Raw genomic sequence first — 27778 nt, forward strand, 5'->3', positions numbered from 1 at the left:
TTTAAAGGCAAAAAATGCTTTAAAAGACTTCAGAGAAATTAGAAAAGTAACACAAGAATGAAACAAAATCTTTTTATTAACAAACAAAAGAGGGCTTCTGAAGAGGGTAAGAATAATTTTCCTCACTCTCTATCTATAAAACAGCTATTGAGACATGTTTTCTTAAAAATGAGAAATTCTCTCAGGGTAATTGGCGTGCTGTACAGACTGCATATTCACTGAAACAATTCAGGAGTTTAGCTTAGGACTGTTGAGCCTTCCATGTCTTGCTTGACAGGCTGATAGCAGCTGAAAGCTCATAGGTCACTGAATGGATGCTCAGTTGATGTAAAATAAACTAAAGGTTAAGACCTTTATTAGTCATGTTTCCATACCATGCTCAGATGCAAGATCATCATCAGAGAGCAAGGGCTGAGTTGGAAACATCTGTAAGGTATCTCCCCATCCTTAACACAGGAAGTAGATTAGATTTGATTAGATAGTATTATTCTACCCAGGGATCACTAATCACTTTATTTCACAAACATATGTCTTCTAAAAGAAAAAAATGGAGTGGTGTTACCTTATGTACTACAAATGACTACACATTTTTGAAAATCTCAGGCATCTCTTGTGTTCTTTAAGTAGTTTGCAAAACCTGAAGCACTGTTTGAGTTATGAAGCCAACAGTATTTAAAGGGGCTATAATCTGGAGTTTGCTGAAGTTGTTGGAAAAACTAGTATTTATGTTATTAGCTTTAATTAAAAATTTTTCTGTACAATACTTATTCAGAATCTGTGCATCAGGTGATGATGAGCATTTATGCCTTGTAGGTAAAGACATGTTTATTTTGCTATTTGTTTTTGACACCAAAGTATATAATCAGTCAGAGGAAGTGATTTTATTACTTTCCATTTGCAGTGACTTTTCAGTAGTTCTTCTTTGAGTGGACAGGATGTGACTAGAAAAACATTTTCAAAATTGGTCCAGTTTCTGTACTCCTGTTTCAGAGCTCTGGAAGATGTGGATTTATCCCAACATCAGTACAAACCTGTTGGAGCCCTTTCTGGGGGAATGAAAAGGAGGCTGTCAATTGCCATCTCCTTTATTGGAAACTCAAAGACAGTTGTTCTGGATGAGCCCACCAGTGGAGTAGATCCATGCTCTCGTCGTAGTATCTGGGATGTTCTTCTGAAGTACAAAGCTGGTACAAAGTTTATATGCATAATTTTTTTCTTATTTTCCTTTCTGGATTTTTTTCTTCAATAAATTTAAATTGGATAGTCAAAGTGCAGTCAAAATATTATCAGAACCTAAATACATTAATTTCTGAGGTAATATTAAGTTGAGTTTGGTAACTTAAAGACAAGTCAAATGGCATTACAAGAATTATCTGCTATTGTACAGAAAGATGCCCAATCTAAAAAAGGATTGAGCTTAGTTCTAAGTCCTGTCCTGAAGTTTCTTCCCTCTTTTCAGCTTCTCAAAATTACTTTCTGGTTTCCATTTCCCATTTTACATATACTTGTATATAGATGGTTATATACTTCTAATGAAAATATACTCATCAGTCAGTCTGCTACACTAATTCTAAAATTGATTGCGGGAAGCAAACTCTTCAGCTAGTGAGCACTCAACTAGCTATAATAACTCACTTTGAATGATCCATTGAAAGAGACACTGCTGTTTTGTTGTTTTAAGGATTTTCTTAAGCTTTTAAAACAGCTGGAGGTTCTAAAGCCTTAATACTTCTTGCTGTGTATAAAACAGGGCAAAGTAAGTTTAGACATGAATATAACTCAAATTGTGATTCTGAATGCAGATTTTGTTTGTGTCCTGTATTTAAGATTTTGAAGAGTCCTGAAAACATGTTTCCTTAAGGCTAAAGGAGCCTTGTGAGGTGGTTCTCTAGAAACCAAATTTTGTCGACATGCACCAATCTTTGCCATGCAGGTTGCACACTGATCTTTACCACTCACCATCTTGATGAGGCCGAGGTGCTCAGTGATCGCATTGCCATCCTGCAACGTGGCCAGCTGAGGTGCTGTGGTTCTCCCTCTTATCTGAGGGAGACATATGGCCAGGGACACAGTCTAACACTCATAAAAAAGGTATATTAAAAATGTACTGTACTGAAGAGTGCTTGCCAAGTATATTTTAAGGGAGGTGCATGTCCATGCCAGGAAGTAATATGTGATATAGAATATATTCTATATATATAGATAACCTACAAAACATGGTTCTATCAGCTTTCTTCGTTGTTTTGGGCGGGTGGTATTATTATTGTTATTTAGAAAAACACAGTGGCATCTTTGAAAATGGTGAATATCAGTATTTAGCTGAAAAGGGGCTTGTTTCACTGTCCTTTATTCCTGGGAGGTAGTCTCTGTATCCCATTTGTGATGCAGGTTCAACAGTGGAAATCTTCCTGCATGAATTCTTCTATTAAGACCAATACTTCTGGTAATATTTAATTTTTTGTGCATGATTATCTTTCTTTCTTCATAGCCCTCTGTGTTTGAAATCCAGGACCCTAAGCACATTGTTCAGGTCACATCGCTGGTACAGACCCATGTTCCAGAAGCCTTCTTGAAAGAGAACAGTGGGACTGAACTGACCTATGTGATTCCAGAAAGGGCAGATAAGACCTCTTTTAAAGGTCTTTTTCAAGCTTTAGATCAAAGCCTTCAGCATCTACATGTGACTGGCTATGGCATTTCTGACACAACTTTGGAAGAGGTACTTGTAGTTTTTCTTTGTAATGACATTTTCTTGCTTAGAGAATCCAGTAATAGCTTCCAGATAATCTTGATTGTATCTTTTATATTGCAAAATTTCTTGTGAGAAGCATGTTTTCTAAAAAAAAAAAAAAAAAAAAAGCAAATAAACAAAAAAACCCTCCCAAATGAGGTGAAATCTACACTTTATAGTTTTGCTCTGCTGTTAATTTCAGCACCCACTCTACTATGACATATTTGTTATATCTAATGTGAAGACTGATGAACTGTTTAACTCTTAAATGTTTGTTTCGGCATTAAGTTAAGGAAAATGTAATGTGTCATTGACTTAATGAGAAGCAGTGTTATCCTAAACCCATAGCATCAGAACAAGCTTTGAACATTCAAGTGTGGTGGTTCAGTTCCGATGGCTCTTTGGACAGAAAAATTGCTAAGAATACTTTGCAATTTACAAGTTCTAAAGCTTAGGACTTAGCCAAACTGTGTGGTGGAATACCTAAAGAATATTTTCTGTGTACACTGTGAGACTTTGATATATGTATACATGAACATATATACACACATACATAAATATACATGTATGTGTGTGTTTATACGAAATGGATCAGAGGAAGAGACTCTCTTATGCATCTTCATCATTCTGAATTTAGCTCTGTGTAAATAGCCATGCCAACAAGAGATTATTTCCCTTGGACTCTTTTTACCCCATAAATAACAGCTAAATAACAAGATCCCCTAAACCACCACTATGCAAGTACTGTACTATAGATCCTTTAGAAGTAATTTTTTTCACTTCTTCAAGTGATGGGAGGAGACTAATGTCATTTTACATAGTTTACATGTTTAATAAACATTTCATATAATGTTATGAAGTAAATTATATTCCTGTGATACAATTCTATGAGGCAAGTAAAAAATTTATTGAAAAGTTTTTATTTTCTTATATAAGGTGATTAACATGCTATAAGGAATAATATTGTTCACTGCCAAACATTTAGATTTGGAGGTAATGCATATATTGAGAGTGATTTTGGTTTACATCCCCATGGATTTTCCAGAACTGATATGTATAAAGTAAATGTGAAGTTGTCATGGATATGAGGAAGATTCCTCAGTGTGCTGAATCTAGCACTCATTTGAGAGCTTGCTTTTAGCTGTTTTGTGAAGGGCAGGTTTAAAAACATCTTTAAATGTGGTATTATATATTAATGTATCATTCTTCAGCTTGAAGACTTAATGCATTAATTTGGGTTGATTTCTGTCATCTCTGCATCTCATTGTTAGCTGCCATTACAACCTCAATTCCCTATTAGCTTATCAAAAGCCTCTTTGCCTTGGGAACTAAAAGGATAGCAGAAAATATCATTGTTTAATCTATTCAAGCAATTCAATCTGGAAACAAACAACCCTGACTTTAAAGGAAGAAACGTGTTATAAATTTTATTTTATCCTTTCTTTTTTGTTCTCTTATACACTCACCATTATTCTTTTTCAGTCTGAGGGACACTCACACTCTCTAAAAATCATATTCACTGAGGGAAAATGCACTTCCATTCATATTTCAAAGGAATCTTGAAGTTCTAACAAATCAGTTTCTGACATCTTTAAATCTCACTAATATTATGTTTGCTCAAATTTCGGCTTTAGATATCTTTTTTAACCATTTGTATTTGTGTATTTTATAATACTTGTAATCCAAAGTGTTAGTAGAACCAAAAGGAGAATAGAAGGGTAATTAATTAAATCAAGCATATTCTAAGAGTTCTCTGGAGGATGCTGTTGTACTTTCTGGCAGCTCTGGTGATTTCAAAGCTTATTGCTTTCTTGCTTTTCTTTGAGGACAGAACAAAACGATTGTAGCATCTTTTCAAAATAAGGTGTGTCAAAATTTGTTAATTGAGTACTATTTCTAAAGTCTCTTTCTTGAAATGACCTGAGAGTTTGCCTCAAAACTTTTCAGGGAAAGCCATATACTGCCTTGAAATGATACGCACTTTCTAGTGAGATGCAGGATGCTCTAACAACTTCTAGTAATGGCACAATCACATCAATCTATTTCACTGCAGTATTGTCATTTGGCCAGACCTGTTTCCACAAGGACAAAAAGCACTTCCTATACCTATTGAGAGCTTGGTGGTTTGAAAGAAGCACCAGGTGCACAGTCCTTCTCAACAGCCATCTGGACAAATCCTTGGTCAGACAGAGACTTGCTAGTCAAAACAGAAATTAAACAGAAGGGACACACAAGGGTCAAGCCCAGGTCTTAACTGAATGGCCCACACAGGGATTGAATCCACAACCTTGGGTTGTGACAGAGCACCACGCTCTGACTAACTGAGCAAGCTGGAATTACTAAGGCATGTGGGAAAGGATGCTCTGCTGAGGTCTAGAACAAACCTTCTTTTAGATATAGCGAGAACATACTGTCTCTTTGTCATGGTGCCTAATCCTGACTTTTCACACCTGTGTGTTTTGGAGGGTACTCACTCTTAATAACATTGTTAGGCTGATAGTACTTCTGTCCACAATATCTGGTGCAACATTAGGTAAATTATCATATTTTCATTGCAATGTAGCCCCTAATGATTCCCATTCTTAACAAGAAGTTTGAAAACTGGATACCATGGAGAGGACTTGCCCATGAGGGGCAACGCAGTGACCTTCTGCCTTTATGGCTGTATCAGAATAAGTGTCAATGAAGATACAGTAGACAGTATGTCTACTAGAAAAGCGTTTGGTGGGTTTGTTTCTTTTTTTTTTAAGGTATAACTACATCCTCTCTACAGTGACATAATGAGATTAAAGAAGAAGATATGTGTCTGCAGCTATTTCGACACTGAAGTAAACATATGCAGGCAACATTTTGAAATGTAGCCTTTTTTCTAGCCACAGAGTTGTGGTTACTTTGTGGTTTCACCAAGTGGTTGACACACCTGAAGGACAGGATGCCATCTGGAGGGACCTAGACAGACCAAGAATTGGGCCCATGGGAATCCCATGAGGTTTAACAAGACCAAGTTCAAGGTGCCGCACCTGGATCTGGGCAGCCCCCAGTACCAACATAGGCTGGGGGATGAACAAATCAGAGCAGCCCTGCCCAGAAAGACTTGGGGTTGCTGGTGGAGGAGAGGCTGGACATGACCCAGCACTGTGCACTCACAGCCCAGAAAGCCAAACGTGTGCTGGGCTGCATCCAAAGCAGCGTGGGCAGCAGGGCGAGGGAGGGGATTCTGCCCCTCTGCTCTGCTCTGGTGAGACCCCACCTGCAGTGCTGCAGCCAGCTCTGGGGGCCCCAGCACAGGAAGGACAGGATACTGTTGGAGTGAGTCCACAGGAGGCCACCAAGGAGAATAGAGGGATGGAGAACCTCTCCTGTGAGGAAAGGCTGAGAGAATTAGGATTGTTCAGCCAGAAGATGAGAAGGCTTTGAGGAGACTTAATTGTGGCCTTCGAGTACCTGAAGGGAGCCTACAAGACAGATAGAAAGGGACTTTTTACAAGCGCATGAAGTGACAGGACAACGGGCAGTAGGTTTAAATTAGATATTAGGAAGAAATTCTTTTCTGTGAGGGTAGTGAGGCACTGGATGAGGTTGTCCAGAGAAGCTGTGGATGTCCCATCCCTGGAAGTGTTCAAGACTAGGCTGTATGGAGCTCCGAGGAATCTGGTCTAGTGGAAGATGTCCTCATCCACGGCAGAGGGGTTGAAACTAGATGATCTTAAAGGTCCCTTCCAACCCAGGACATTCAGTGATTTTATGATTCATTTGTTACACTTTAGTTTGGTTTGCTTGACAGGATTGGTGTTCAGTGCCATCAGCAAGCAGGTCCAAGAAAACAAATTATAATGTGGCTTAGACTGTCAGGATTCACCCCCAGGGTCTAATATAGAAATATTAGGCCAGAAATTTCTGGCCTTGCAGTTGTTAATGACCAAAATTGTTCCCTGAAAGCTGGCAGGTAACAAATGCAATCAATAACCGCTGTTAAATGGCAATTATATCGACAAAGCAAAATATGGTTTTCGTAACAGCCAGACCCTAGCAAGTCAAGAAATATCTTTCAAGAGCTATAAAGCACTTCACATTGACTGGTTTTTATTGTCTATTGTATGAGTTCCTTGGAAACAACGAATTTTTTGTTATAGCTGATATCAGGTTCTTTTGTGGGGAGAAATAAATGGTTTCTTAATGATTTCTGAAAGTTGCACTGTGGGTATAATCTGTCTTGCAGCTCAACCCAAACAGAGAGGAAGGAGCAAAAGAAAACTTTCATCAAGACAAAGCAAAATTTGCTTGTTGGTAAGAGTTCCAGTTGTGGCCATAGATTTCTAGCTGGGGCATCAGAAGGGAGTTGAAGCTGTCACTGTTTCCTTGGTAAAAACTGCAGTAACTGAGTTCCAGAACATACCACAGCTTAGGAGCATAAAAAGTCAATCAAGGGCTGACAATCTACTGAAAAGTCTTCGCAGATAGTAGTGTTCATGGGTCAGCAATGTTTTGCATAGGTGCTTTTGTATCTATTGGCATTTATTTAATTTCTCTTATCCCCAGGATTTTACTGGAGAGCTTGACTAATTTTATGGTCATATTCCAGCAAGGTGGTTACAGCAGTCAGTAGTAATTTCTGACAGTCTGGATGGTTTAGGATAGATATATGTGTGTGCGTGTATATAATAGTTTTAGAAAAGGGATTCTAAATTACTTTTTTCTACTTTCATCAAAGGTATTTCTGAAGCTGCTGCAGGACTCTGAGAAAATGCCCAATGTTCCACAGGCAGCACACCTGGACCATACAAATGGTGCTGAATCAGTCTGTAAGTAAAAAATTATGTGTCTTCTGAAGCAACTAAATTTTTAAGGATCAAAAATGCAAATTTAAGCATGCACGAAGTTCCCAAAGTTGAGGAATGCACAAGCAAATGGAGAATACTGCCTGCTACCATCTGCTAATTCCTTTTTTGTGTCTGCCTTGGATAGTAGTTTTTTATATGTCTGCTGTGATTTACCGCTATCATTTCACAGTCACTCCTCTGTGTACACATGCACACGAGCATTGTCTCACTGCACCGGCATTAACTTACTGCTTCGTGCCAGTCCCTGGAAACTAATTATCCTCTTTGTCTCATACTGAAAATGGATAAATATTGCTGAGATATACACAGATATAAAATCTATAAGCTGTTAGAAAGAAACACTCATGTTCATCCATGTGCAATTCAAAAGAAAAAAAATCTGGCTCCCCTTGTAATAGGAGATCTTTTGTCTTCTTAAGCAGCATGTTATTTTAGGTTCCCTTACATGTTTTTTTTAAAGAAAAACCCTTTATACTTCCTCTTTTTCTGCCCTGCAAGCCTGGGAGGAGGTCCTTGTGAACATTTCTGAAAACTCAGGAAGTTTGTTCTCTTTTAAACATTCTTTTTATAAGAAGAATCAATAATCATCACTAATGATCATAACGTGATGCCATTACAAAATCCAAGACTCAGGTTCTCTAATGTCACTGCCCATCAAGCTGATTAATATTTTCTCATTGTTTCTGGGATTTTCATGCTTCTATACTTATCATGTTTCTTTCTACTTGAAGATTGACATCTAGATTATAGTTTTCTTTGGTCAGATGTCAAACATTTTGTTCTATGTGCAGTACTTTTCATTTTATTTCTATAAAGTACAGGCACAGGGAAGTCCTGATCTGTGGACCTTAATGTTACAGTAACATAAATAACAATTTTCAACCAAGCTTTCATTATTTGTTAAGATAAATTCAATTGTCTCTGCCAGTGATAAGTAATCATTGCCAATAATTGTGGCCTAAGGTGAGACCTTTTCTCACAAAGTGCAAGGTTGAATGGATGACTTTTTCCAGGTCTGTTTTCTGGGCTATTCCAGTCCCTGTTGAATCAGTGGAGACATAACTGTATAAAACTAAAACAACCTCACTAAGCAAATAAAATTGCCACTTCTGTCAGTGGTGAGAATGAGACTTCTATTCAAAACACAGTTTTGAATATCCCTTATTTTATAAGCCAGTTTATTTCTTCAAGACTCAACTAGGACATCTGAACTAGTTTCAAATCAAAACAATCTGTCTTGTCCATGTTGCATTTTCATTAAAGAGTAAGATTTACAGTTCCCAAAGTAAATGAAGACAATATATTTTACCTATGAGCCTGATATACTTTCCCATCTGCATCTCAAAATGTATAAAGTAGTATTTGTTCAAGTTATTAGATTAATAAAGAATTGAGTAATCAGAGACTGTATTTTTTCAGCCTGATAAATTATAGCAAGCAAATGTGATGATAATGCCATTTCTTTGTGGATGAGAGTACTGAAAAATTGTCATTCATTGCAGATGACTGTCATTCATCATTAAGGACAGTTGTGAAGTGTAGGCATAAGGGATCAGGGAAATGGTCATGAAAAGTATCCATCATTGTCAAACTTAACCAGAATACTCCATGGGCAATAGCTTGACCTGTATAACTTTGTCTTTGACAGCAGATTCCAAGGCAGTCAAACTTTCTGTTGTCAAAGTAGTCAAATGAATTTTCAAAACCCCCTAGACCAAGCAGCTGGGATTATTGAGGAGATCACAGGATGCTGCTATTTGATTTGTAAAAGAATTTGGACTAGAGAGATGCTTTGACAAAGCACAGATCTGAGCTCAAGCAGGGGTGTTGGCTATCCTTTACTGCTGCTGAGCTCTTGAGGTGTCAGGATTGTGCAGAAACCAAAATGTTGTCTCATGTGTCCCAGACTAGGAGGCCTAGCGGAGAGGTGTGTATGTCAGTTCTTAAATGAAACTGCAGAAAATCTGTACACGGTTTAGGCTGATGACAAATGCCAAAAACAGGCAAGAGAAATTGTTTCAGCAAAATATGACTGTATCTCATTGAAGTCAGAGATTTGATATTTCCTGGTTATGTTTTATGGTGTTTTAGTATACTGTGTCTGATTTGAATGGACTTAAATTTCTTCATAGCAGCCTCTATCGTGCTGTGCTTTGGATCTGTGACTGAAACAGTGTTGATAACACACCAGTGTTTCGGCTTTCACTGAGCAGTAATGGTGGTGCCAAGGCTCTCTCTTTTCCCGTTTCCCTGCTGTGAATAAGCTGAGGATGAGAAAGAGGGTGTGAGGGGACATGAGCTGGACAGAAGAACTAAACTGACCAGAGAGTTATTCAATGTCACACAGTGCCATTCTTGGCAACAAAAACCTGAGGGGAGGAATTTTTTTGAGGAGGTAGCTGTTGCTACCAGTGGCTGAGCATGTCTGCTCATGGGAGGTCGTGAGAGATTGCCTTTGCATTACCTGGGTTGGATTTTTTTTGTTTTTTAGATGGTTGGTTTTTTTGTTTGTTTTGGGTTTATTTTATTTCTTTTTCCTTTACTGCTTAAACTGCCTTTTTCCTGACCCACAATTTTTCTCACTTTCTCTTTTCCTATTCTCTTCCCCATCCTGCTGGAGGAGGGGGAGTATGGGTGAGCAGCTGTTTGGTGCTTGGCTGCTGCTTAAGGTCAACAACGAAAATAATGTAAAATAAACTCAGAATAATTTGAACATTTTTAAATGCAAATGTTAGAGGTAAGTAGCAGTCCATTAATTAAATTAATTGTAACACTTTTTAATATTGGTATTTTTAAAGATGCAAAGCACATTGTAATAGCTAGTAGTTTGTTTCTTTGTGGAAGGTTTTCTCAAAATTTTTAGTTTTTTTCTAATGAAAAAACCTTAGAGTAAAACTCACCTTTTTGTGACAGCAGTTAAAATTTTGTTTTTAAGTCAGAGATGACTGTGTGTGCAGACATAATACATGCATTTATTATAATATGGTCATGCATAATTAATTTCTAAATGGTTGGAACACACAATAGATGGTTATTGTTTTGTAGATGTATACAGAGCATGCAGAAAAATGGTTAGACTGAGCTTGCAATGACTGTTTGACAAGATCATTGAAGCCAAATAGCATAGAGAAAATGGAGAAACCAACTCTACGGAGGCCAATAAAATTATCATAATCCACAGCCGGCAGTATATGTACAGAAATAATGAGGAAAGCTCAGAGCAAGTCCAAGGGGTGAGTAGCTAACCATGGATAAATGACAAAAAGAATCTGAACATATGCAAAAGCAGGTAATAGGCTAGTGAGCGGTCTCATTGGCTCATTCAGGAAACAATATTGTTGAGTTAAGATACTCAGATGTTTTGCTGAGGAGCCAAATTAATTCATTTTGTAGCATTTATTGTCTTAGAAATTTCTGGGAAATACTAACTTGGATCTAGTCCCTTCTGGCAGTAAAATACAGCTGGAACCCCTGAGGTATAATGAAACTGAACTGCTGAAAATTCAAAATGGATTCATTATATTTTTGCACACAGTAATATATAACATTTGAAATTTCTTGCCATATAATGCTACAAAGAGAGACTAAGAGTGTTGTAATATGTTTAAAAAAGCCAAAGAATAGTTATTAGTGGATATGTAATATGAATAGCTATAGTAACAGGAGTGCTTTTAAATCTTAAATGCCTTGAACTTCTTGGATAAGTTAGCCTCTGAAAGTGTGGGTGTGGAAGCAGGTTGATGCATAACTAATTTTTAACATTGCTTAACCCTGTCTCTGAAGCAGCTGGTGTTGGACATTTTGAACCATATTGGGCCAAATGTTACATTGCTCCTGTTAGGATTGGCTTGATCAACAATATACGGTACTCATAAAGCACATCTAAAAGCTAATTTAACTAAGAAATTGTAGCTGAAAAAAAAGCAGTCATTATTAGTGAAACATCAAACTGAAGAGCTTTTGTGAATTTCAGTTGGATTTCAACTCTGCCTTTTAATTATCTTCATGAGTGATGCTGAAGTAAACATAGTAAACATAACCTTGCTGATAAAATAAAAGACAACTGCTGAAAGGTGATGAGTAAGACCAGTGCTAAGGACTGAGTTAGATGACTTGAAAAGCTGAATCCATTCTAAATAACGGGTATTTTAATGAAGCCGCATCCTAGGCATGTCTGAATAATGGGGAGTAATATCCTGGAAAACACTGACTCTGAGTTATCTGCTAATCCTGGTGGAAAAGCATTTTAAGACAGCTAAGGTGATTTATATTTAAGCTTAATGTACAAAATGATGTGAAGAGGTCATTTTGTCTATCCATTCAAAATTGATGAGACTGATGCTATAATACTAGTACAACTTTTGTGTCCACATTTTTAAGTTTGAATGACTTTAGGGAGAAATTGAGAATTCAGAAAGTGAGCAGAGAAGAATTAATATTGGAGGTTGGCAGTGAAGTCCTTATAAAGGCACCATCAGAGCTCCTTTAACGTAGTTTATCAAAAAATAAGGTAGAGAAGTAATTTGCTTAAAAATCCTTTTTTTTTTTTTTAATGCATGGAGACTATTGTCTGTTAAGTTATAATTCTACCTTTTATTTGGGCAGAAGGGATAAATGAAATAAAGGAAGAAAAAAGTAAACAAATAGCTGTAATCTAAAGACAGGCACTTCTCCTAAAAGTTAATTAGCTGTTGGAGTTATTCTACCCAGGGAAGTGTGTTGCTTCTCCTGGTGCATTTGACATAAGGCATGGTCTTTGCAGAAAATATGCTGTAGTAAAGGGTGTTATTGATTTCTGCACGTGAGCAGCAGAGTGGAATTTGATGTCTTTTGGTAGGTGGTCAAATGGTTTCTTCTATTCTTAAACAGTATCCTTTAATCCGCTATGACAAATTGAATTCACAGGAACTACAAAAAATGGGTTGACAGAGATTTTTTTATAATATCCTTGAATTATGTTTTAACATCAGTTTTTAAATGGTGCTCACTTCTTTTCTGTGGGGTATGCCCAGCCCCTGGCCTGGAGGGATCTCTGCTGAGATTTTGCAATCGCCCAGCAGGACTCCCTGGAAAGGCAACCACTTCTTTAGTCAGGGTGAGAAAAGACAGACCCACAATCCTTTAGGAGACCCTATGCAGATCCTTTGTAACCCATTGGCCTTCACCCATCCCCTGTATCCCTATGAAAGCTAAGCCCTCTGCCCCTGTGGGACAGGGAGAGCTCTCGTCTCTGGCTTTCCCCTTCATCGGAGTACAGACCCACAATAAAGCTACCTCTGTGCGGAACCAGCCACACGAGCCTCTCATCTCTCTCTGTGGTCTGGCTTGGCCTGGAGGCTGCCCTGCAGAGCTGAGCTGGAATCACGAGCTGACAATCCCTAAAGAGCTGACAGCCTCTGCAAGGGCCCTCCTGCCAGCAGCTGAGGGAAGACACGGGGCCTCGGGAAGGCGATTCCTTTTGGGACCATCTCCCCAGACCGGTCACCTCTTCCTCGGACAGAGCTACTGACCCCACCAGCTGTAATACTTTTCCCTGTAAAATTTGCATAAAAGGACCTAGGAATTAATTCAATACTCCACCTCACAAAATGTAACTTGATTTATGAGAAGAATATTGTGGACACAAAGCATCAGTGTCTCTGTTTAGAAGTGGCTGCTGACATGAACACTGGTATTAAAATTTTCAAATTTTTGCTATCTACTGATAGAAGATAAAGCCTAAGTTTCAGTCTCTGGCAGTCTAACAGTATAGATAACACTACCACTTAAATTCAGCATGAAACCCTGAAAAAGAACTGTCAAAATAGCTGGTCTAAAAATCTTGGATACATTGTATTTTCCTTTAGCTTTTTTTACTGTTGTTTTAATTAGTTTCTTGCAGGAAATCTCATGATTCTTGCAGGTGTTGAAAACTTAATTTTGCCTCTTTAAATATTTAGCTTTCTATCCCTTAAACCTGAATCTTGCTTTCTTCACCCTTTCAATATTCTCTGAAGGACAGAATAAGAATGGAGCATCTTTATAATATTACTTATCAATTGTCACAAAAGTTAGCTGATTTTGAAAATAAGATCATTTGAGTTGTTTAAGGTTTATATATGAATTTGCTTTCTCAGTACGTGTGTAACTGTAAATCCTTCTATCCTTCTGAAAGCAAATTGTCAGTTTCTTCCTCCTTCCTCAGGTGTTTAATATTTTTTTACCCACTACTTTCTTCTCTCATCCCCTACAAGTTGTTTTCTTTGTGATTGCTGTCTGGTTCTTTTCTACTTTTCATCCACAGTATGAACATCTTGGATTCTCTCTTGGGTAGGCTCAGACATTAGAGGGCTGTTGAAAAACAATAGAAATACAGCTGTTTTCTAGTAAAGGATGCTATTCTTACAGTGCCAAGAAGCTCATCCATATTCCTAGCCTCCTTGTCCTCACATTCATCTCCTTGCTTCTGATATGTGAAAGAAATTGACCCTGTCTGCCCTTCTCACAGAGACCTTTTTTTGTCTTCAGCACTAGAGAAGAAAATGGTCAGTAAAGCACCTGCCAAAAGGGGGCTCACTTGAAAAAAAAGACTACAGATTCCTGCAAGTTGTACTGAACCAGAGAACAAAACAACAAATTGTTTTGAAATTTGTATTTTGAAAACCAACTAATTGCTCATGAAAGTATGCTCTTGATGGAATTGAGTTGGTTTCATAAAAGTCACTTTATGAAAGTGACTTAGTAGCTCCTTTCCTGTAATTTGGTATTTTTCTTGTTCTTAAAACATATGAGTCTCATTTTGAGTGGAAAGTGTGCTTGAACCAGTATATTGTGTTACAGATATGGATTCAGACTTCAGTAAATTAGAAACTGGAAATAGTAATCTTCAGACTACAATCTGATAACAAGTGAGGAAAGTTGTTGCATAGCCCCATCTTATGATGGAAGAGATGATGCCTCTTCTATCCTGCCTAAGATAGAAGAAGCAGAATCCTCAGGGAGACTTTATTTAAGTTGTGGGTCACCAGAACTGATGCAATCTCTGATGATGATGACTATATATTAAATTTCCACATATCTAAAGAGCCTTCTAAACAGAAAATTGTATTTGATATTAACATCTCTCAGGTCTTACTGCCTCATATGCATGTATGAGAATATGATAATATTGCGAACATGATTTTTTCTGACAACCTGTTTCCTTGCCTTTGTCCTAATCTGAATTGTTTTGTGTGTTAGTTATTAACAGTGCTTGCTTTAGAAGGGAAACTCTTTGGAAGCTCATCCACTATGTTCAGATATTTCTTTGAGCTGTAGGATAAAGAATACAGATAGTTGTAGGTGCATTAGGAAAGCTTTATTTATCGAAAGGTAATTGTTAGAATGTGAGCCCCCTTAATATCTTGAAAAGCAAGTAATCAAATAATCTCAGTTGTGTAGCTCTCATGTCTTGCCTATAAGCCCTTCTTTGATTTCTTATTGACAGCGTATTTCCTCATACAGCGACTCTTGCCCCTCATCCTTGCTAGTGCTCCCTTCTGTGTGTGTGTCTCTACCTCCAATCTTTCCTTTGCACTCCTGGATGTCCTGTTGTTTTCTTTTAGTTCCTATATTTTGTTGAGGCTCTTACAACAGCTACAGACTGGATAAAAGTATTGACAGCCTATATGATCTTTCATGGCATTTTTAAAATCATGTCTTTTAAAGAAATATTCAGAAGTCTAATTCTCCATTCTGGAGGACTGCTTGTCTTCCATTTCATGTTGTAATGATGTCTAAGTAATTAAAAAAAATAGGAAAGAAATAAAACCATATAAGGGAACTAGAACTCTTCCTCAGAGGATAACTTAGATCTGGCAGCCAGCATTCCTGTGTTCATTTGCTGCTTTTCAGAATGACCTGCATGCACTTTTTGCAGGTATTCCACTTTTTTTCACTTTTGCAGCATCATCAAAAATCTGTATTCAGTATATGATTTATGTGATAATCTGTTCTCCAAAACTCAACTGAAATTTAAACAACAATGGATTGCCACACATCACAGCAATGATGGGTTGCCTGGTGTAACACGAATGCAACATAGGAAGTAATACTTTCTTCCTAGTTTAAACAGTTAAATTCTTTTGGATTATGCTTTTTTTTTGCTGTTCAGGAATTGGATTTTTCCAAAGATAGCATTTATATCTCATGTTCTAGATAAACTACTATTTCTCTCCCTCATAATATGGGGCCTATCTATTGGAGAAAATTTTCACTCTTAGATCATTAACACAAAGTCATACATAAGGTGTCAGAAAATATTTGTTGCTAATAGTCTTTAGGTTTTATATGAAAAGTAAATTTCAATGGTTTCTTGCCTTGCTTCAGCTCACAAGTGGAGAGTACGTTTTATAGATCTTTTCATGTTTGTATACATATATTTTTACAGATGAAGAAAGTGTGTGTGTATGTCCACACATGCACACAAGTATTTTAAAACAGTTTTGCTTTATTAATGCTGTTGCACCAGCAAATACAGACACTTTAATTTAAATTATGTAAGTAATGTAAATGAACAATTTTTTTAAGAAATGCTTATCAAGAGTAAGATGCTTACTTTTCCTTCTTACTTAACAGAGCATTGCTTAGGAAAAGGGCTTCATGGAATCTCCTTAACATCTTGCCTCATCTATTAAGTAAATACCATACATATGTAGAAGGTGTGCTACACATCTTAGTTGTGCCAGTAAAGCTCTCTTTGAGGCTGATGCTTCCACATGAAACTAGATTTTCACCTGTCCAGTGCCTTCTCAAAAGTATCTCCTTTGGTGAAATTGTTGTCTCTGCTCTGTTGCTAAAACATTCATTTTGTGCAACAAAAGCCAACAAAAAACTTTAGCAATATTCACACATCTGTTTTCTCACTACTAGCAGCATTCTGCAGTACTACATGTTTTGGGTTTTTTTTCTCAAAATTAACTAAAAACTGGTTTAGGAGTTACAGGGGCAACATGCGAAGTAGCTTCAGTATGTAGAGCAGTATGTGGAGCACTTAGGACTGTACCATTTTTTGCCAACTGTTCATACGATAACCTTGTACAGGTCACAAGGTGACATCTTGATACAAGTTGTACACTACACTGTTGCTAGCCAATTCCTCATTTGAAATATGTGGGACTTCATGATGGTAGACCTGGTGTTGGACTTTTGTATAGGTGGAAATTTTTAGCCATGTAATTTTTTTCTGCTTCTATCGATCTCTTGGTCAATTTCACAGTTTATTTATGTTAACATATTCATTTGAGACATTAGAGAAAATGGAGCATTTGGTTCTGTTAATCAAGATCCATTATGCTGTTTAATACCACTATTCCTCAGGCAGATACCAGAATACCTGAGGAAAGAGATTATTCATCAAACACATTTTTCAATTGTTTGCTATAGCTTCAGGTCTGAATAAAACATGCCTCCTGCCGAACTTTCAGTTTGGAATTGTTTCCCTGCACAAAATTTGATATGGTTGTATTATTAATAGAAGAACTCCAGTAGAGATAGGGTCTAAAAATATTCTTGATTATGGGAGCTGCAATATTTTAGACTAAGTACTTTGTTTGTATTAAGGTAATACTTGCACAAATTCTAAAAGTTAAAGTGGGTCAGAATGTCCTTTTCTGTCAGGGTGAAATCTGGGCCCTGCTGAAGTTGTTTTCTCCATTTGATGTCTCATTTTTTTCTGAGCAATTCCAAGAGGTTTGTTCCAGAGTGCTGTACACAGTGTTTTCAAAGGCCACTCACTGCAAGCTGAGAAGCTGAATGACAGAAGTCATCTGCAGTACAAAAATGGACAGTTGCTATTTAAAAGTTCCCTTTCTGGGAAGCAAGTTACCAGTGGGAAGTGTTTGAGAACACCTGGTTTGAATATATAGTTCTTTCTTCCTTTGCTATATTTAATCTGTCTAGTTGGAAATGCTAAGGCATTTAGCATTAAGTCTCACATGCAATGTTATGGGCAGTGGTAAAGCAAACATTCAGATTTTGTGGCTGTCCTGCCCTTTCACGAGTTTTTCACCAAACACAGCAAAAGCACTGTGGGTTGTAGCCCTGTTGTCTGCATTGGATTCAATGCTGAAATGTTGTAACTTGAGTCTATAGGTTGAATTTAGTGGGTTGAATTCTAACAACTTCCTGAGTATTCTAGAAAGAAAAGGAACCAACCTCAACAAGTGTGCTGCTTATTGTAGTAGGAGGGTATGTCTAGTGCACAAGGTGTATCTGATGGTTGCTTGCCTGTGCACGCACAAATGTATTCTTTCTCTTGGCCAAGTCTGACATAGTTATATAGATACATATGAAATGAATTAGGATTTTTTTTGCAATTCTGACAGACTGTGCTTCTCGACTTTTGTACCTTCAAAGATGACAGACAGAAGGTGTAAATAGGCTTCCTTTTCGTAGCCACCATTCCGTGCTTGTTTTTCAGCTCTTCCTTTACTTGCCTTCTCCTCCATGTGGCAATTCATTGCAGGTGCATCACTACAGGGGCAATAGTACTGCAATAAAAGGATATCTATTTGGAAAATTATCTCCTGGAAATTGAAATTAGCATAGTTGTTAATGTTGCAAGTTAACCATGCAGAAACTCAGAATCAGTGACTTAGAGTTTTCAAATCTGCACTTATTTTCTTTTCCAAGGCATGATAGTCTGTCTACCTGACTGAATACTTCTCTTTTTTTTTTTGTTTGTTTTTTTTTTTTGTATTCAAAGAATATGCCCATCCCATAATGATGAAGTTGCCCCAGCCTCAGTGGAGTTCACTCCACAGATCTAAAAAACCTACTTGTTATTTAATGCAAACTTCTTTTTCAGTGTGGTGTCAGCTGGCAAAAATCCCAACTAGAATGAAGGGAAGAGATATAAATCAAGGCAAAGCAGAAAAAATAATGGAAATGTAAAAACAGAGATTGTTTTAGGCATCACAAATGTAGAAACAATTGAAACCCTCTATTTATGAGTTATGGGAACAGTGCATTCAGCAGTGTGTCCTTCTCTTCCGTCAGGTCCAGACTAGCTTAGGTGGCCATTAACCAGATTAGCTTGGCAGTCAGTGTAGCAACTGCATTTGGCTCTCCATGGAGTCTGTAGGGTGATGGATAAGGAGGCAGCACTATTGTTTCCCATTTCTTGATGCTCATGTACTGTTTGTGTTCTTATGGCTGCAGAAGGCAAGGAAATAGAGTATTTTGCCCTACAAAATTAATTCCCTTCACTGAAAGTAATGACAGTGCTGTTATAACCTGGAAGTGTTATGTTCCAAAATAAATATACATTAAGTCAAGTTTCTTCTGTGGCTACACTCCTGCCCATTTCCATACTAGTAAAAACAACAAGGGGTGTTTTGACATCATCTCACACTTGAGCAGCAACAGGGGTGTTGTTTTTCCTGGGCTGCTGTAGTAGCTATTATTGTGCAATATACGCACTGTGGTGCCTTGGAAACCCAATCTAAAGTCATGTCCTGTTGTTCCAAACACCCTACAGACTAATAGTAAGAATAAAAATCAAGGTCCTTAACACCTCTGACAGCTTGCAGTCTAGTTTTAAGACTGAGTGCAATGAGTAGATAAAACAGACAAATAGGTTTGGGAAGGCAAGAGTATAAAGCAGGTCCATAAATTAAAAGCAGAGGTCTCAGTTCATTGTCTTTCTAACTATTTTATTTACTTGCTAAATGCCATTTGGACTTTCTTGCTTCCCCGAATTTACTCTTAAAATAGAGACTGGTTGTGATGCACATCTGCTCTAAAGTTTTTATCTACTACCACACATGCAGTGCTGTTGCATGGTCTGGCATTTTTACTTTTAGAAGATTTTCTGTTATTTTGATACGAGTGATGACAAAGCTTAATGGGTTTTTGCAGTGGCATGAGACTGAGTATTTTTGCATTAAATAGAAGGTTAAAACAGTCAGGAAATTCTGTAGGCACTTCAGTATCAGTTATGTTAATTGAAGAGGCTGGCTTGCCTTCTTTCTGTATTGAATAGGCATTTCAGATACCTAAATTCATAGTTCATATAATAGAATTATAATGTTGGCTATAAGTAGTTGTGATTGTCTGTGAACATGGAAAGGAGAACCGGAATCTAATTTTTAGTTTTAATCTACTTTGCGTAATTGTTAAGAAATATTTTGCTTTCATTCAGTGGTGCTCATTGCTTTGTTATTGTTCATACATTTAGTATGTGGTAACTTTTAAAATGCAAGTTCTTGAAATTAAAGGATGATGTTCATAATGTAAATGAGTCTATGTTATGCCTGGAGAGAAAATAAAGACCTTGAGTTGGATTATTTTTCACACATAAATCTGTTCTGACTCTTTTGTAGATCTTTGCAGCAGCACAGTCTGATGCTGGTTGGCTGTAGAAAAAGTAGATTCAGATATGGACTCTGATCAAGTTCATGTAGTAAACTCTACAAAAGCTGGAGAGTTTGGGGGACAGGAATAGTAATTTGCTGCATTATGAGCTCCTTAATGAGCTCTTGAGAATCTAGGTAATGTATTCTATTCAGGTTATTTTGAGAACTATTGTAATGTATTCTCTTCAGTTGGGTTATTCAGTACTCAAAAATTAGTCCTGATTTTAATTATTTACAGATCTGCTCATTACCTATCCCAAAACTATGCCATGGAAGGTAGGGTTAAGGTCCAAGAGGAGGAGAGTATTTTAGAGCAGTGCTTGAAGTGTTCGTATCAGTCATATTTCATGTGAAACTATAAACTGAAAATTCCTTGTTTTTAACAGTTCCTCCTCTCCCAAAAAAATAATAAAAAAGACTGGAGCTCATTTTAGTTGTTAAAAAATTTACGGAATCAGAATCACAGAATCATTTAGGTAGGAAAAGAGCTCTGAGATCATCGAATCCAACCTATGACCTAACACCCCCATGTCAACTAGACCACGGCACTGAGCACCACATCCAGTCTTTCCTTAAATACCTCCAGGGACAGTGACTCCTATACTTCCCTGGGCAGTCCAGTCCAATGTTGCATCACACCTTCTGTGAAGAAATTCCTCCTGATGTCCTACCTAAAACTCCCTCCTTGCAGCTTAAGACAATGTCCTCTTGTCCTGTCACTGGTTGGCTGGGAGAAGAGACCAATCCCCACCTGGCCACAGCCTCCTTTCAGGTGGTTGTAGAGAGTGATAAGGTCACCCCGAGCCTCCTTCTCTGCAGGCTAAACAACCCCAGCTCCCTCAGCCACTTCACATAAGACTTGTGCTCCAGGCCCTTCATTAGATTTGTTGTCCTTCTCTGCACATGTATTTCCCATTATCATTTAATTATGTGCCTTATGTTATCTGTACAATGTGTTCATCTCCTGCGACAAGCCTAAATGAAAATTGTGGATGCAAAGAGTGCTGTCCAGGATCAAGCGCTCTTGCTTGGATGAACCTCTGTCACTGCTTTGATAACAATACAGCAAGAAAGAGTAAAAAAAAATATTTTATGGATGAAGGCTTTTTGCTTTCTAACATCCGGATATTTTACACTTTTTCTTCTGCACAATCCTACTTTACACATCTGTCTTTCATTTAACCGGTGAAAGTCAGATATATCTCCTCTCCAACCTGGTGAGTGTGAGGGTGCTGTAAAGTGTTTCTCCTAAGATTTATGTGCAATGGTATCCTACCAGTTCTTCAGCCCCTTACACATTGCTGTGTAACACACTCTGTTTAGCCCTGACTGTAAAATGTATTTCTTCTATATAGAGTGAGAGTTTGATAGGAGTTTGCCCCATTCTTTTCCTAAGCTTTTTGTGTACAAATGAACTTCTGTTCACACCCCTTATTCTGGGAAATAAAAAAAAATTAAGAGCCTAAAGAGGCTCCTTTATGAGTGTGCTGGTAGTTTTTCTAGGGACAGGGTTTTGGACTGTGAGATTTGGGTGTTGGAATTTCTTCAGTGAGAGTATGCAGCACTTTATTCTGGTTATGCTGGTTCTTTCTTGATTTTTCAATAGGAATCAGATGTATTGTTCATGCTATCCTTTCAGTAGTCTTCAGTGTAACAAAATATTAAGCGTGTCAGATCTTGAACAAGAATAATATCCTAGATAAAGGAAGGAAATCTTCTAATCAGTCAATTGTCTGGCTTGAGGAAAAGGGCATGGGAGATTTGAGTTGTGAAGGGAGTTCTTTAGAAGGTTGGGCAGCGACAGACACCAATGCTTTGGCTTTAAAACATGTTAATTCTACTGATGAACTCTACAGTTACCTAGATCTCTATTACTTTGAAAGGTCTTCAGGCCCATGAAGAATCCCATTTTGGGATCTGGGGATCAAAATATAAAACTAAAGTTTTAATTAAAACCCCACAGGTTTTCCCTTCAAAAATGTTACTTAATTGGATAAATCAATATGTGTGGAAAGGGAGAAACTGTAAGACAGGAAATTCTTAGGATGGAAACAATTTAAACCAATTTTTTAGAAGAAATGTTCAAAATGCCTAAACTTAAAAATACTCTGAGGGGAGGAATAGGAGGATTTATATCTAAAAATGCCACAAGGGAACTTCTCTTGTGAAATTTCCCCCCAAAATCTGGCCAGATCTGGATAGAGAGAGCTCATTACCCTATTATATATAAGCAAGAATCAGTTACAGTCTGAAACACAGACCAGATGCATTCCCTTTATACTTTACATCATGAAAGCACCTTTTCTCCAAATTCCCCACATGAAAATCAGTCTTCAAAATCCTCCTGGAAACAAAATCAATATTATACTAATTTTTATAATGAGTATAAAAATGTGCAAGAAGAGGAAAGACATTTTTATATCTTCTAATGGAATGCTGTGCACAGATTGGTGGGCTAGTACTGCCTCTGGGCCAGTGTGGCATGTACTGAAACGCAGAATTATGTCAGTTCACTTGCTCAGCTTAGAACTACTTGTTGGCGTAGAACTTCTGATAAGCCAATAAATATGTACTGCCTCTGAATGCAAACAGTTTCATATGAGCTAGCTCAACTGTTTTGCCAGGGTATTGCAGTTCCAGGATTATCTTCCCAAAATCTGGACCTCCTCTAAATGACTTGTCTAAATGCCAAAGTGACAGAAGTAGAATTGAACAGGTATCCTCCTGGCTGTGAACACATCCATTGCATAGCCACTCTTTCCTTATGCACCATGAAAAAAGATTAGAATTACATCATTTTCTAGAAGTGCAAAACACAGGACAAAAGGACCATCTAATACCAAGTCAGAGACTTCTACAATAATTTCTTCTGCTCCTAATTCCAGAGTAGTCTATAGGCAAGGATTTTGAAAATCTTTGTTTCTAGATTTTTGTTTCTAGGACTTGTTTTGTTTCCCTGTACCTAATATTAACCTATATGTATTGGAAACCAGCAAAAATCTTGTCCATAATACAAAGAAGAGTCTGGATGAATTGGGAAGTTAATTGTGAGTATAATTGCCCTTCTGGTGGATAATGGCAATCGTAAGTCAAGCAAGACAGCTTCTAACAGTTGGGTCAGGTTTTTAATTCTATGATCTAAATTATTAATGAGGATATTTTCATAAGCTTTCTGCATAAAAATTGACTTCATAACAGAGAGGTCAGCTGGTCTTGTCTTCTAGCCTTTATGATTCTCAGTGATAATCAGAAGCTGTTTTCCCACAAATGTATGCTGTTTTTATGCATCCTGACATACATACCAGATGTAGGTGGTCAATTACTTACAAGCTTTATGAAGCAAAAATTAATTCTGTAGGTTCTAGTTGAAAGCGTGATTTAATACCTTGGGAATCTTGAAAGCCATACTGAGTCCATTATGGAAAACCCAATGCAGGCTACTTTTCACAGTGTGGCTGCAGTCAGATGAAGTGGTATGATGCATAAAGAAAACAAGTGGATCAGTACAAGAATGCATAATACTGTAGCATAAATCAGTAGTGTTTCCACATCTGATAGATAGCTGCATTGAACACAATATATCTTGAGACTGATACAGTGTTAATATAAGAGGACTTGAGACAAGTGGCGAGGTTGATTAGGACTGTAAAGATTTTTATAAGAGGAGAGTGAAAGGTTGAGATTATTTATGCAGAAGATGGGTTGAAAACTTCTATAACCTGTCTCCTAAAGCAAGATTTAAGAGCCCATCCAGTATCATCAAATAGAATAAATTCAAAACAGATAAACAAGAATTTTGTTTTGTATCTGAAACACAAAGAAATGACAGAATTCAAGGTCACAAAGATGGAAATTTAAGATACTTCAGAAAGATATTTGGCACCCTTTTAAGTTAGAATTTTAAATAATAAACATATGAGGTTTTGAAGAAGATAAATCACTTTTAAAAAAAGAAGTGCCTGAGTCAAACAGTCAAACATATACTTCCACTATAATGGTTTATTGCATCTTCTTGGGATATGTCTTGGCTCACTGGCGTTATGAATATTGAGTAAGAGTCAGGATATTGGGCAAAATGGACAATTATTTATATTCATGGTGACAGTTTCCGTTCCTTTGGCAATCTGAATTAATTTGTTATAATTTCTCTCTGCTCTGTTTGTCAAGAAAAAGGAATGAATGGCAGGTCTGATTTTCCTTTCTGTCCCCAGAAAGTAGATGTCATGGTTGCCTTTCAGAGATTCAAAGGGTCAAATGTTTTGAAGCCTCTTTCATTCACATTTCATGCATATGATCTATAAACAAGTCTGGGACTACAAAAAATATCTAATTCTGTGCTTCTGTTCTGGCATTTTGCTACTTTGATAAATGAGAGATAGCATACTTTACAATTTCAAGGATTCTGAGCTGGAAGCACTTACTGGATGTGTTTTATTCTAAAACCACTCGTACCCCGAAAATTTTTCTGCCTCTGAGTGTCTCAATTTTGTATTGCAACAACTATTGAGAGTCTTACCATGATAATATGAAGAACTTAATACATTTCTAAGAAGTTTTCTTTAAAAAAATTCTTAACAAGAATGTCTCCTCCTCCTACTCCAAATTACAGAATAAAAAATTCCAAACCTAAAATGTAATCCTTCTTGATCAGGGCACTTGAATGCTGAGCCAGAATCTGAATTCTGAAACTACTTTTTCTCTCCAGAGAGACTAAAAACCTTAAATCCCATTTGTGTTAGCTGTCAAATTAGCAAGCTATGGCTGTGATTAGAACTGCCTAAAGAAAGAATTTCTGTTCTATGGGATTTTCTGAGGAAAAAAACCCCAACATTTGGTTGTGAACTTAACGGAATAAATACCGGAATTTCCCCCCTTTCCCTTCCCCCAAAATAACCCCCAAATTAATTAGAGTTAATTATAGTCTGTTAAAATCAGATAATACTAATATTGAAAATGCAGGTCAAGCAGGTCAAGAGCAGGTTACTTAGTGCCATGTCCAGTCTGGTCTTGAGTTTCAGTTGTCTTCGTCACAGTGAAATTTATTTTCCTGGTATATGATATCAGAATTTCCCAGATACCAGCTGGTGCCTGTTGCAGCTTGTCCTTTCCCTGAGCAGGGATTTTGCTCCCTGATGCCACTAGCATCCTTAGGTGCTGCCAGAGAGCTGCTCCTGCTGCCAGCAGGTTCTCCTTGTCCACAGTGCCTGACATTAAGATGACTCCAAACAGGGTGGATCCCCTCCAGGTGCAGGTATGCACACACATCTGTGTTAAAAAGTACTGTTAGCCAGTGTTTTCCTCATCGTTGCCCCCGAGGGGCACCCCTACTAACCAGTTGCTCCTCAGCTAGATCCGGTATCCCTGCTCCCAGACTGCAGAATGGTGTCTGTCAGTCCAGCCAGTGATCCTTGTGGTCCTCCACACCCCATTCAACTGTGGGAGACCACATCACAGGCTTTGTTAAATCAGAATAAACAGCACATGCTGCTCATCCTTCATTCACCAAACCAGCCCTGTACTCATGCTGAGCTCTAGGTGACAGAGTACAAATATATCATGTTTATTCCCAGTCATTTCTTGGTTTTCATATCCTGGGTGTTATCTTCTGGAGAATTTGATGTGTGACCTTCCCAGGGACTGAGGGTGATTAACCTGTATTTACTTGGAGAAATGAGTGCAGAATTTGAGCTCTTTTGCTCAATGACCATGGTCAGAAGTTTGGCTTATTTTCTGATTAATTTTTCTCCCTGTTTGCCTCACTTCTTGGATAAAACTCTGATAGAACAATGCAAAGGTTTGGGGATTAAACTCAGGAAAAAACTGCTTTAAGAGAAGGACAATTAATTTGAGGTTACTTGAGAACTTCCATACACATAGTTGTTTAAACATGGAACATGGAAATGCTGCTTAGAGTGATCTCAGTATGCAGAAGGAAGGTAAAAAGTGGCAAATCACAAGGGTTCATAAAATATAGCATGACACTGAGCACTATAATAAACTGGCTATTCAGTCTTGCTACAGTGCAAATACCTGTGGTAGTAAATCTGCCAGACACTGCTATGCTGTGAGGAAGGAAAGAGGATGAAGGACATTCAGTTGGGCAGGGCCACAGGCAAGAGAATTTGATAAGAACCTGCACATACCTAGAAGGCATTAGGGGCTAAATGGAGGCAAAGTGATTTGTGTGATTCACAAGTGTCTGACAGAGAATGATAAAATAAAATGAAGGGAGAGACTATCAGCAAACTGATTGATTGGTGAGATGTTAATGAGCTGTGGACACACTCCCATGTGCATCTGAAGGACAGCCCATGAGCTCTGAAAACTGAACTGACTAACAAATATGAAAATTTTATCAGTCCCATATGAGTAGGGAAATGAAGGGAATGATTTTATGAGAATCCATGTGCCTAGCAACTGTGATGCTCTGTTAGATGCTCTGAAGATGATCCATTGAAATTTCTGTGGAAAAGTTGCCACTGATTCCAGCCAAGGTAGATCAAGACCTTAGTTCTAATACACGACATGTTTGTCAAAGTAAATTTTCCAGGAACAAAGGTGGCAAGGCACAAGGAATGATTGTACCAGTGCAGGACCATAGGGAATACCTAGGGAAAATAGGTATTCAGTAAGCCATTAGCTGTGCACAGGAAGCTATAGCAGTGTGTTAACTGAATATCTGTTTTTTCTCATAGGAAGAGTTAATTAGTTAATTAGTTTTACTTGGAAGTGATGTGGTATGGGGCTATACTATTCCATTCAGGAGAATGTGCTTGTTTTATGTAGTTTGGTTTTATTAGAGCTAAGAGGCCGTTATGTTCTACATTTGACAATGTAGCACATGAAATTTCAATTTGATTTTCCTTGTTTGTCAAGAGGTTGTTTCTTTGTCTCACTTAGATATTTCACTTGCGGGAGCCTTGAGTGTGCGTGGAGCCCGCCTTGTTCTCACACAGATTGTGGCCCTTCTGATGAAAAGGTTCCACCACATAAGGCGAGACTGGAGAGGAAGCCTGTCAAATGTGCTGCTGCCCGTCCTCTTTGTTGCACTGGCAATGGCCTTGTTTAGTGTGAAGCCTCTGGCCATCAATTATCCTTCTCTCAAGCTGACACCAAGACTTTACGACAATGCAGAATCCTTCTTTAGGTAAAGGGCTCATCCATCATCATCAATATCCAGTGTTCTGGGACCTTTACCCTTGAGTTCTCATATTTTAAAGAATGTTTGTATTCTAGAAAGAATGATAGGTTACTTTTGAGAATAGTTATGTGGGGTTTTTCTCAGATGTTTAGTACACTTTTATAGATTATTATGAAGGAAAGATAAAATTAGAAAATCTTTGTGTGAAGGATTTTCTGGAGGAAAGAGCAAAGACTTTGGAGAAGATTGAACTCAAATCAATACCAGCCATGACCATTTATATGTAAATGGACAAGTGTATTTGAACAATCCTTTGCATGCTTCATTTTAAAAAATTGCTTAGGACTGAAGTTATTTTCTCAAAACAATTCTTCGGTTTAAAAATGCTACACAGTATTAACAAAGCCTGCTGCCCTTCTTACTCAACTTAATTTCTAAATGTTCAGCTTTCAAACCAACTAGATTATTTATTTATTTATTTATTTATTTATTCATTGACTTTTAGTGTACAATATCTATAGAATTAATTTTTATAGAGTGAATATCACATGTATGGGTCACTTTCTCTACTGTGCAAATGTACAGATAAACATAACAAGATGCTGTTTGAACTTATAAATATAATATAAATTTATTTTATAAGCATAAAAAATTTTAGCCATGCTAACTGCTAGGAATAAAGGATTATAAA

The 27778-nt window shown here is 37.6% G+C and overlaps 1 protein-coding gene across 1 annotated transcript in view; it reads left to right on the forward strand.

Moving 5' to 3' along the window:
- Positions 1-27778, forward strand: part of ABCA13 (ATP binding cassette subfamily A member 13) — a 179807-nt gene that overhangs the window by 75947 nt on the left and 76082 nt on the right. Inside the window, exons 32-36 of the mRNA XM_039549863.1 lie at positions 991-1187; positions 1934-2091; positions 2489-2719; positions 7443-7533; positions 26847-27093. Of these exons, the coding sequence (XP_039405797.1) occupies positions 991-1187; positions 1934-2091; positions 2489-2719; positions 7443-7533; positions 26847-27093 (924 nt within the window). The remainder of the gene's footprint in view (positions 1-990; positions 1188-1933; positions 2092-2488; positions 2720-7442; positions 7534-26846; positions 27094-27778) is intronic.

Source organism: Corvus cornix, chromosome 2 (assembly GCF_000738735.6).
Source record: "Corvus cornix cornix isolate S_Up_H32 chromosome 2, ASM73873v5, whole genome shotgun sequence".
Classification (NCBI taxonomy): domain Eukaryota; kingdom Metazoa; phylum Chordata; class Aves; order Passeriformes; family Corvidae; genus Corvus; species Corvus cornix.